The sequence below is a fragment of the Schistocerca piceifrons genome, chromosome 1 (genome assembly GCF_021461385.2).
Source record: "Schistocerca piceifrons isolate TAMUIC-IGC-003096 chromosome 1, iqSchPice1.1, whole genome shotgun sequence".
NCBI lineage: Eukaryota > Metazoa > Arthropoda > Insecta > Orthoptera > Acrididae > Schistocerca > Schistocerca piceifrons.
The window spans coordinates 421,878,129-421,890,770 of NC_060138.1; the positions used below are offsets into that span (position 1 = coordinate 421,878,129).

General features: G+C 36.0%; 1 protein-coding gene across 2 annotated transcripts in view; it reads right to left on the minus strand.

Moving 5' to 3' along the window:
* LOC124789845 overlaps window positions 1-12,642 on the minus strand; it is a 615,167-nt gene that overhangs the window by 64,905 nt on the left and 537,620 nt on the right. For both annotated transcript variants that reach the window (XM_047257355.1, XM_047257364.1), the window contains exon 2: window positions 3,304-3,457. In XM_047257355.1, coding sequence (XP_047113311.1) covers window positions 3,304-3,457 — 154 coding nt within the window. The remainder of the gene's footprint in view (window positions 1-3,303; window positions 3,458-12,642) is intronic.

Consider the following 12,642-nt stretch of genomic DNA (forward strand, 5'->3'; position numbering starts at 1 on the left):
ATAAACTGTTCTTGATACCTCATTGTATACTTAACAAAGTCAAATTACCAGGAATATAGCTACTTTGAAAAAGCTGCCATTTTCATAGTACCATTAAATAGCTGCTGCTTACTGCTAGTTTTTGTAGAGATAATAGAACATGACTCATGAATTAGCCTCCTTGCACTTTGCCCTCTTCATTTTTAAATCTTCTACAAGCAAATTCTGTGTTATCATTTTTTCTCAAGCAGCAACATTATAAATGAGTGAATTTGCAAGCTAGAAATCAAATAAAATGACACTGAACAGCATACAATAACTACCTAAAATCCATCATTAGGTCAGAAAAATATAAGTTTTAGTCTATAGCTGCAATTTTTTTGTTTTGCCTACTGGCTACCACTTTTGGGAAACAGTGCCATCCTCAGCATAACAGCTGCTGATTTCAACATAGATCTAGCCAGCGAAGCCAATAACTAAACAAAATTCATTGATATGATTCAAGTATCGGGTTTCAGCACAAATTTCACTGATTTTGTTTGAGTAAATGAAATGTCTGCAACATGTATAGGTAATATTTTAACCAATTACACTTATAAAGGGGCAAGTAAGTTTTGTTTAGATTTAGACTTTCTGATTATTGCGCTCTGTTTATGGAGTTACCAGAAACAATAGAACCTTGCTTGAAAAAAAAACCTACACAAAACACCAGTTCAGCAAATAAAATATGAACTTATTCTGCCATAGATTAAATAAGGTGGAATGTGCTATAGATCATAGTATTTCATGCTCTGAAAATTTTGCTACTTTCCTGGAAAACTTCCTACACGCTTTAAATGAAACGTTCCAACTTACTGTACATCATAAAAAGGTAGGAAATAAAGTAAAGTGGATTACTGAAGGAATAAAAATCTTGAGTGCAAGAAAAAGACGGCTACATAGGGAACTAAAACATAACAAAAGTCCTGATTTTGCTACCTATGTAAAAGATTGCAAAAATAAATTTAAAAATGTTGTAAAGGTAGCCAAAGAACTGGCAAATAATAGTTTTATATTGAATAATAAAACAAATCAAAGGCATTATGGCCAATGATCAAAAGCTGAAACAGGTGCCACAAGTAGAGGCCATGATATTTCTGAAATCAAGATAGAGGATAAAACTATTGTAAATCCTGCTCAAATTTCTGAATTGTTTAATGAATTCTTTATAAATGTAAACAAATCTAGTGTGAGTGTAGCAGAGTACCCAGACAAGGTAAATTTCTTCAACAGTGAGCAACTTGATGGTGAATTTTTCAGTACATTTACCAAAACTTCTGTAAAAGATATAGAAAATGTGATTCTATCACTAAAAAGTGAAACATCAGCATGATGGGATGGGATACCAACAAAAGTGTTAAAAATAGTTTCTAAAATAATTGTGCAGCCATTAACTGCAATAGTTAGCCAGTCCCTTCAATTAGATTATTTTCCAGACACACTTAAGTATGCAGTAGTTAATCCACTATTCAAAACAGGCACAAAAGAACATATGGAAAATTATCAACCAGTCTCTCTTCTTCCATTACTATCAAAAATATTTGAGAAGGTAGTTACCATACAAATTCAAAATTTCATAGAAAAATTTAAAATAATCCCAAAAAATCAGTATGAATTTCAAAAAGGCAAAACCACAATATCTGCTATAAATAATTTTGTTGATAAAATTAGCTCATCTCTAGACAACTCACTGCATGCCACAGGAATTTTTGTGACCTACCAAAGGCCTTCGACAGTGTGAATCACTCCTTGCTACTGGAAAAGTATGGAATTAGGGGCACAGTATTAGAATGGTTTAAATCCTATCTAACCAACTGAAGACAAAGTGTGGTTATAACATCAGAGAGAGGAACTTATACTTCAGAATGGAAAACCATTTCACATGGAGTACCACAAGGTTCTGTCTTAGGTACCATTCTGTTTTTGTTTTACATAAATGATCTGCCACTTAATATTGAGTGTCACCCAGTTTTATTTGCAGACAACACATCTTTAATCATTAAAATTAACAGTACTGATCAAATTCCACAAATTGTATTAAACACTTTAGAAAAATTAGATGCCTGGTTTCATTTAAACGGGTTAAAATTAAACATGGAAAAGACTCAGTTAATGCAGTTTAAAACAAGACAAGCAAAATTAAATGATATTCAGATCAGTCACATAAACCAGGATTTGCAGGAAGCTAGCTGTGTGAATTTCCTAGGAATATCACATATACAGTATCACATATACAGTACCTAGCAAATAAATTAAATAGCCTCGCATTTGCAATGAGAATAGTATACAATGCTACCAGTATGGGCATAAGAAAAGTAGTGTATCATAGCTACTTTGAGTCAGTAATAAGGTATGGAATTGTATTTTGGGGTAACTTAAACCATATGTGTCGAATACTAAAACTTCAGAAAACCATCATTAGAAATGTGCACAATGTAGGGTGATCATATCACCCACTCCTAAAAAATCTAACTATACCAAGTGTTCCCTCACTATACATATATGAGCTGATTATCTTTGTACACAGTAACCCTGATTTATTTGTAGCAAATCATTTTCAACATGATTACAACACCCGAAATCAAAATAATTTTATGTTGCCCACTCACCATTAAAACTTTATACTCAAACTCCACATTATATGGGTACGAAAATTTATAACAAAGTGAAAGGAAGAGAGTTGCTCCACATAAATTTAGAAACACTGGAAAAATCCTTATATGTGAAACTAGTGCAGAAATGTTACTATTCAGTAGAAGAATTCATAAATGACAACCTGAAAATTTGAGCAGGAGTCGGTAAGTGCTTAGGACTGTTAATCTTAAAAGTTTGTTACTTTTGAAGAAAAACTATTATGAGTAATTGCTTAGTTAAGTAATTATTCAGTACTGTATATTATATTACTGGTTCATAAGGAAAATTGTAAACCAGTTTTTGTGTTTTGACGAGTCTGCTGTACTTTAAGTCAATGGCTTGAAATTGTATGTTACGAGACAATGAACTTCTACTTCTACTTCTACGTGGCACACAGTCCTCAAGCTCACTTCTCAATTAGATTTTCCAGATATTCTATAGAGTAAAACATATATTTTTGGATTGTGTTGATCGCTGTTACAAGTGACAGTATGTCAGAAATATGTAGTGTGTTGCTTGATCAAAGACATATAAACAGGAAATTTGAAAAACTTAATTTTAATGAAATAGTTACTACTTGAAAATGGTTCTATCAAATGAAATATATGTTTATTAATTGCAGTTCATAGTTAGTATAAAGTTTATACCCACCTATAACCAAAAAGTAAATCACCAGTCCCAAAACTAGTAGCACAGCTATTACTAATATAGACCACCGGAACAGACGCCAGTTTTTCTCATTGTCTTTCCACCAGTGCTGTGAAGAACAGTGTCCATTCTGATATATAGGGTCAGTAGAAGATCCCTGCAAATAAAAGAAAGTTGATAACATTAGCTTTATATAAAGTTTCTGTTTAGTTTCAATCACTCATGCAATGTAATATTCAGAAGCAAAACAAATCAGTTTTTCCATTAATCCATCAACTGAAGTTGTACCATATCTTTTCCTCTGTAAACTGAATGAGGTGGCACAGCAATCCCATCCAAGCTTGTGGTCTATGTCTAGTGATGATGTTGGGACATTAAGCTAACACTCTTCCTGCATCAGCACTGTTTCTTTCTTAAGAATACAACATTGGAATTAAAAATTTAACTGACTTATGTCATGGTAAATTAATAAATGTACAAATAGTGCTATGAATCTTCTGAAAAAATTTGACTAAACGCACGCTGTCTTCAACAGAGCATTAAAGCTTGGACTTTGTTCTTCCTTTTATTACACTAATGTGATGTGTAATGTTTTATTTAGCAGCTGAAGACATGTTGCCCTGCAGTATGCAGTCTCACTTCCACATTGCGATTTGTTAACACCGATTTAGGATGATACGCATTCATTAACAAACTTCTTACAAAAAGCCAAAATCTAATGATATATAAATGTTCAAATTCTGCAACTTGAAATTTTGGCATTTTGTAGGAAACTTGATAATGGAATGTGTTATCTGAAACCATTCATCTATTAACCAGGAACACCCCCACCTCAGTTCTTTAAAAATAGAATTCTTGTGTTTATGGGATCATATCTTCTGAACTATGTGTCATAAAATCATATAATTTTGCAGATACACTCAGTGGTATACAGGGTGTCCCATTTATCTTGATCACCCCAAATAACTGTTTTTCCAGATGCAAATTACAAATTGTTTCAAGCAAATGTTCTTTAGCTGTCAGGGGGATATCAATCAGCATGATTGCCTTCATTGTAACTTTGTTTTTACAAATATATGAACAGCAGTATGACCTTTTTGAATGGCACCCTGTATTTTTTATTCAGTAATTCATTTCCTCTCCAAATACCTATTCAGAAATGTATCACAGTGTACCATTCACTGAAACACAAGGTTATTAATTACATACCACAACACTGACTTGAGCCCAGGATCACAAACTCGTCCACTTGCTGGAGTTGTCAGAAAACTAAATTGACTTTGACTCTCCTGTACCATTGCCCAGGTGTAGAACATTGAAAGGTGTTCAAAGTGATGACCTTGGACACTGATACACTGGTTCACTCATTGAATGAAAGAATTATTTACTGCTTCCAGTGTTGTCTGCTGAAGAGAATTACAAGCAAGCACGATATGTTTCAGCATGACCTCTAGAGATGTTGGAATATCGCGATAGACAATGTCTTTAATGCATCCCCAAAGAAAAAAGTCCAGAGGATTTAAATCAGGAGACCTAGCACACCAAGTAACTGTTCCTCCTTGACAAATCCATTTGGCAGGCTAGCTTCAGTTCAGAACGTGACGTGCAAGCAAGGCATTATGTGCTGGACATCCATTGTGTTGATACCACATAAACATTCTGGTTCTTAGCGGCACTTCATGCAGAAGAGGAGGAAGTATTCGTCTGAGGAAGTTGGCATACACTGTGCCGTTTAGATTACCATTGATGAAATATGGGCCAATAATTGTAGTACCAAGCATCACACACCAGACATTAACTCTCCATTGATGCTGATGTTCCGCCTGTCTAAGACATTGTGGGTTGTCACTGGATCAATAATGCATGTTCCTTGTATTTACCTGTTCTTTGTTTGAGAAGGTACATTCATTGGTAAATAGAACATTGGAGAAGAAGTTTGAGTTGGCAACGATTTGCTGTTGTATCCACTGACAGAACTGTACACGATTCTAGAAATCATTCCCACGTAGTTCTTGATGTAGGTGTACATGGTAAGGATGGAACCAGTGACATGTAAGAATAGGATGTACACTGGTTTTAGGGATGCCAATCTTGTGTTCAAGCTGTCATGTGCTCACATGTGGATTCATAGCAATGGAAGCAAGAATAATAACTTTTGCAGCTTCGTCTGTGCGAGTGCTACAGCAATTGCATTGTCCTGGGTTGAAACTTCCCATTTCCTGAAGCATCACAACAAGATGAGTAAACATCTGTTGGGAAGGTGGGTTCTTGTCAGGATGTTGCTCTCTGTACAGTTCTGCTGCCTGCGTAGCATTTCGCCTACCTTCGACAACAACAACAATAAGAGAAACATTATGTGAAGCAGTTTGTAGGAAGGACAGCCTTTACTGTATGCCTATTCTACACAACAGTTTTTAAAAGGACTAAACTACTGTACTGACTGTACCCGTGCATAAGGAAACAGTATTGAAATTACTGCTCTGCTAACTTACATTCCCCATAGATGAGTAGCATTTCTACCTTCTCTTCATTGATGAACATTCTACTCTCACAACTCTTCAACTGACAATGGTTGACAGAATGATGGGTGTGCTTTCTAATTATGTTTACATTTGTCCTCCGTCAATGTCAGAATGTGAATGTGTTCCATTACCTCGAGTACCTGCACTAACCACTGGGAGCATCAACGTCAGTGTTGTTTTATGAAATTAATAGCATTGTGTTTCAGTGAATGGTACACTGTGATACATTGGCAAATTACCAAATAAAAATACAGGGTGCCATTTAAAAAAGTCATACTGCGGTTCATATCTTTGAAAAAACAAAGCTACAATGAAGGCAGCCATGCTGATTGATATCCCCCCGATGGCTAAAGGACATTTGCTTGAAACATTTTGTAATTTGCATCTGGATAAATAGTTATTTAGGGTGGTCAAGATAAATGGGACACCCTGTATATGAATACTGTGTGCATAGGGTCAGTAGTAAAGAAGTAGCAAGTCAGGTCTGATGCTGAAATTTTATTGCATGGAAAATGTAGTAAATAACTAATTTCATTTGTTTCATTATTTTGAGGGGAGTGTCAGAGCAAGAACAAGTTTCAGAAAGGTTTCAAATTTCATGTAAAGTTTGTTGAAAGTAGCTGAATAGTCTCATTCTCAAATACTAGATGAATCTAGTCTGTGTAATTTGCATGCCATGAGTTACTCTGCAACAGTTCCTAACTGTAATGCTTGAATTACTTTTGTTAAATGCTCACCTTCAGATTATGCTGCTTAATGAGTATATTATGGCAGCATTTTAAAATTTTGTTGCTCCTGGAAGTTATTAGACAGTCACCCTGAACTGGGACCAGGTGAGTTTCAGAAGCTGAGTAATATAGATTCTAATTTGCAAGTCATATTGTATAAAACACACTATATTCTGATCAGTTTCTGTTGTTCCATGCCTCTGTGGCCAAATAAAACTTCTTATGCCTTTATACTGAAGGAAAAGGATGGCTATTCAGGTTTAAAAAAGATGAAAAAGCAAGTCATGGGCAGCATAACAGAGCATATTACATCTGTAAAATTGTATTTTGATTTATGGAATGCTTTCACAGGGAGACTCACTTGATCAAAAACAGGTACAATATGAAATGTTCACCATGAAAGTCATGTAGGCTATGCTTTCAGGAAGTGAATATCATAAGCTGTATCTCAAAATGTTAAGCATAATACCTGCGAAGACAGGAAAAAAGTAACAGTAAATTTACTACATCAAAACATCAGAGGTTTAAAAAACAAAATTAATGAATTTCAGATCTGTTTAGATGACCTACAGTCTACAAATCCTGCTTATATTATTTGTATTTCTGAACATCATTTAGGTAGTGAAATTGAAATGCTTAATATGGAAGGGTACACCTTAGCTTCAAAGTATTGTAGAAAAGAGATGGAGAAAGGAGGAGTTGCCACTTACATTAGAAATGGTCACAATTATAAAAACATTGACATTCTTAAATACTGTAGTGATCAGCATTTTGAAGCATGTGCCACACAAGTAGAAACACAAAAAAGAAAAATGATTATGGTCACAATATACAGGGCTCCAACTGGTAATTTCCAGCTATTCACTAAACAGCTTGATGCAGTATTAAATTTTTTAACTTCTAAAAATAATGAACTCATACTAAGTGAAGATTTTAATTTAAATATTTTGTAGAGAGTGTCAAATTTTTAGGGCTACAAATTGACCACAACCTAAATTGGAAAACTCACACTCTGGACTTAATGAAATGCATTAGTTCAGCTACATTTGCAGTATGCATGACAGCAGAAATAGATGATTTAAAAATGAAGAAATCAGTTTATTCGGCCTACTTCCATTCACTAATGAGTTATGGAATCATCCTTTGGGGAAACTCCTCTCACAAAGCGATCATTTTCAAAATTCAGAAACGAGTCATTAGAATTATATCTGGTGTCAGTCCTAGATCATCATGCAGAGACCTCTTTAAGAAACTTGGTATTCTAACTACTACTTCTCAGTACATATACCATTGATGTCCTTTGTCATTTCCAACATGTTTCTTTTTATTCAAAACAGTACAAAACATGATTATAATACCAGAACTAAAAACAATGTGTATAAGGACTGTTAAAGCATAACATTAGTACAAAAAGGAGTCAAGTACATGGGTACTCATATATTCAATAACTTACCAGAGCATCTCAAAGGTCTTGTAAGTGATAAAGATCGGTGTCAGAGTGAATTAAAGAACTTCCTGTTGGCCAACTCCTTCATAATAATAATAATAATAATAATAGCTTTATTCAACATCAAATGGTACACTGCACATGTACAAAGAAACAGTAATGATTAGAGTTATTTGTACAATACACAAGACACATTCTTCTGAATACATCATTAATTTACAACAAAATTACAATAAGATGTTTACTGATTTCTATTCACATAATTTCACAAAGCATTTGTTGTTCTTCATATAAGTATGGTACTCTTCTAATGTGTAGAAAGGGTGTTTTACTAAAACTTTCTTAAGCTGATGTTTCAGTTTAATTGTAGGAAGAGCCATGACTACACTAGGCAGTGCATTAGCTAATTTTATACCTGTGTACTGAGGCCCCTTTTTGTAAAGTGCTGTTCTGTGGCTGCCAATGTAAAATCTTTCTTTATTTCTAGTATTGTACTGGTGTAAATCTGAATAAGTGTTTGGGTACAGTCTTTTCACAAGCAATATGGCTTTTAGAATGTATGTGTTTATAACAGTTAACACCTCTATTTTTAGAAACAAGTTGTGACAAGATTCCCTGTATTTTTCTCCACAGATTATTCTCACACACCTTTTTTGAAGAATGAGTAGCTTATCTAGATTATTTTTGGTTGTTGCCCCCCCCCCCCCAAATTTCTACTCCATAAATGAATATATTCTCAAGGATTATAGCTCATAACTCTGTCTGCATTAGAATTGTACAATATCCATGTATCTGAGTAAAAAAAATAAAAAATCTTTGACTCTTCCCACATCCCAGAGACTCCTTTTCAAGGGATCCATGGAAAATGATAAATGTAATTTAAAGTAATGTAATGACAGTCTGTAACTTGCATGTTTGGAAGTGTTTACTATACATGAAAGAAAATCATAATATCTTTGACCTCTGGATGTCAGTACACTAGTGCAGCACAAGCAGAATGTGTAATTGACATACTCTATGCCTAGTAAAGCACTATGATGTTCAAATCAATCTTTGGGTTGATGACAACTTTACCTTTCATGACTGGCACAGCACATATGAATATCTTATTTCATGTATTTTAACAAATTACCTAAAAAAGCCTACTGTGTGCCTTTGGATAAATTCAAATATACACTACCAAAATGGATTAACAATAAAGCACTTTAATCAGTGCAAGAATATCAAGATGTGTAATAAACGAGCCACTGCTATGTCGTTGTTCTATGAATCTGTAATGTGGTGCTGTGTGATTAAATGTAATACTGTGGTCTAAACAGTGCATCATACGAGTATACAGAACAAAAGAGTTATAAAACATTACATGATAATGTTTTTAGTTGCTTCAACAAAATACACTTCAATATACTTCAGTGAAATTGTAAATGAGGTGAACTGCCATATGATAACTAAATTAGTTTGACAAAGAGCTTTGTGAGCAACTTGTAATATTGTAGTTACAGCAATCTAAAAATTATTTTTGTTGTGAACACTTATATATAAAAAAATTATAAAGTTGATTAAATTTATTCTATTCTATCCGATTATAATCTTGTATAACAATCAGAACCAGTTCAAGATAATTTTTCCATATGAGTGACTTATCATTTTGTGCACCTCTCCCCCCCCCCCCCCCTTTCCCCCACTTTAACACATGTCAGTTTTCACTACACATTGTGATACTAGTGATACACACTGCATACAAGTTTTGCACTTGGTTGTCCTTGGCTCCCCTCTCAGCTTGATACCCCAAGTGGCCACTACTAATTGTTATACGCCCTGTATGGAAATCTTACAATTGTGGCGTTACAAATGGCAATTTGGTTCACTTTGGCTAAAAAATGGCCCTGGTAATAATCATGTATTATGTCAATATAATGCATATTAAAATTGTAGCTATTACTCTTAAATATGTTCCCCCCTCACATAACGGCATACAGATTAGTTTTGTAATTTACTTGTGAACATAAATTTGCCACTGTACATAACAGAGCCAGTGTTACACCAACCAAAGACTGTGCTGCCGATAAAGAATGAGAGATCTGGTACATAATTAAACAAGAGCTTGATGTTTGTAGTTTTGGAAACAAATCAATTACAACTTTTTCAAAATAATTTAATATCCAAGTGAAAGGAGGTCAGTTGAGGAATGTAAGAATAAGTCTAAGCATTGTTGACACATGTAATCCATTCTTTTTGTTCCAGACAATGTGACTTATGTCCAAAATAAACTCAGTCATCGAAAATTTAAAACAGTAATTTTAGGTCAGGATTTTGACCAGTTTTCTCTCAACTTTTAATTCAGTCACATACAACTGTGTATCCACTTTCTTCTTTTTATTTCTTTAACATTCAGAAAGTTTGCAAACGATCAAGTTGAGCGGGGGGGGGGGGGTTCATTGCAATTTAGAGTGCGAACTGGTTTTTGGACAATCACTTCTCCTTACACATTTAAAAATAATAAAGGAGCCACTCTGGTAACCAGATTTCCTTGCATCGCATCCGCAACCGATGAACAAAGCTGTATCCCTGTCTCTGGCGGGGAGCCTTTACTCTTGTTGTGCCAGTATCAGTTGCCAGCCCTTGCTCACTTTGGCACCCGTCGAGCTTATCTATATGCGGCAGGGAGTCACGTGTGCGCAGAGATCCTGCCGCAGGCTGTCACGTGTCCTGGTTAGCCTCGGGTCACGGACGCAGCACAGACCTTTGAACGGACCAAATATCAGTTCAGCCAATAACGGGTCTGAAACCGCGACTGCATCACGGTCGTCATCTGTGGTCATAGTGGCGGAGCGCACTTCCGATTCTCTTCTCCCAATTAGTTTACAACTAGTTGAAAATCTAGCGTAACGCGGAACAAGCTTGCGTTCCCGGCATTTGGCGACTGTTTTGAAATTTTAAGCGTAGCCATCTTCAATGCTTAATTACCGGTAATTAAATTCATCTCTGAAATTCATTAGCGTCAAAACCTCCATGGAAACGTACGTGACATTTTTGTCACACAACAAAGTGGTCCTTTTGCTCTCCTCTAAATATATACCCTATGTATCTATCACTGAATACGAACCATGACAGAAGCTGGCATTTTTCAATATATTTAACACCATTTACTCACGGACATTTCTTACATCTGTCACCTACTGAAATATTTTGAGAATTTATGCAGGAACATGGCATAAATAACTTTTCAAACAACAATATTTGTAAATAGCACTTTTGTATGGCTACCGTAATGATCCTACACTGAGTAAGCTGCGCTTGATGTTACAACAATTGATGGAGAGTTTGGTGTAAAGAATCGGATAAGTCTCTGAAAGTAGTACCCGAAATCTGATGAGTTTGGTAGGATACACGTAGGAAAGAAAATTTGCTTACGTTACTTGCCACAGTCCATCAGAGATCAATCGGATGCAGAACAAGTTTGACGGCAGCAGGAGCAGTCACCAAACACATCATCTCATCAAGGCAACTTGAAATACACTCGATTTTGACGATGTAGCCAAAACTGTTCAATAATGACAAAACATTTCTTTCAAATAACGGGGAGCCACTGTGGAAGTGCATGTTTTTTGGACCAAATAAATGAAAAAATTAGTGGGAAGAGGTCTGCTGCAGGAAATGTAGCAGACTGCACAGTTACATAATGAAGGACCGATTTGTACTGGAAAGCTAAACGCAATTCGTGCATTCTCGCTTGATGCTCCGGTTTCCAGTTGCCACATTCCCACCAACTGCCTTAGCTTGTCAACAAGAAATATCAGCTGTGTGGAATGACCCCGCCTCCTCGCGATTTTGAGGCCACTGTTTTCGTGGATTGCTCTTCATATTGATTACCTTGTGAATAACAGAACTATAACTGACGAGTGTTACACAAATATAAGCCGACTGGTGTAACTGGATGAAAATCAGTGCGAGGTATGGACTCCGAATCCTCTGCTAAGTATTTACGTGCGAATTGCAGAGTGTGTGAACTGCAGAGTAGTCGTGTATATGTAGATAAAAAGAATCATCATGACGATGCACCTACTCAAAAATGTGCTTTGACAATGGAAACTAGGAATTTATTCGAAGTACACTCGGAATATCGGCCCTTTCTGCCATATTTGACACCCTCTGGCACCGAACGAAGTGGCGCAGTGATTAGTACACTGGACTCGCCTTCGGGAGGACGACGGCTCAAACCCGCGCCGGGCCATCCTGATTTAGGTTTTCCGTGATTTTCCTAAATGGCTTCAGGAAAATGCCGGGATGGTTCCTTTGAAAGGGCACGGCCGACTTCCTTCCCTAATCCGACGGAACCAATGACCTCGCTGTTTGGTCCCCTCTCCCGAATGAACCAACGAACACCCTCTGGCTTCCAGTTAGGGTCACATCTAAAGAAACGTGTGCCGCTGAGAAGTATAGTGAATACAGCGAAGAAGTTATGGTTGTTGTAGGTAAGTGTTTTGCTGACTTTCCAGAATATCGTTCCAAGGATGGAAGCGAACAGCTGGAAAAAGCTGGACAAAGTGCACTGATGTAGAGGGCATGTCAGAAAAATAAGCACATTTTTAGTCCAAAACCCATATACATTTTCGGTCAGGCCCAGAAATTTTCTAGATGATGA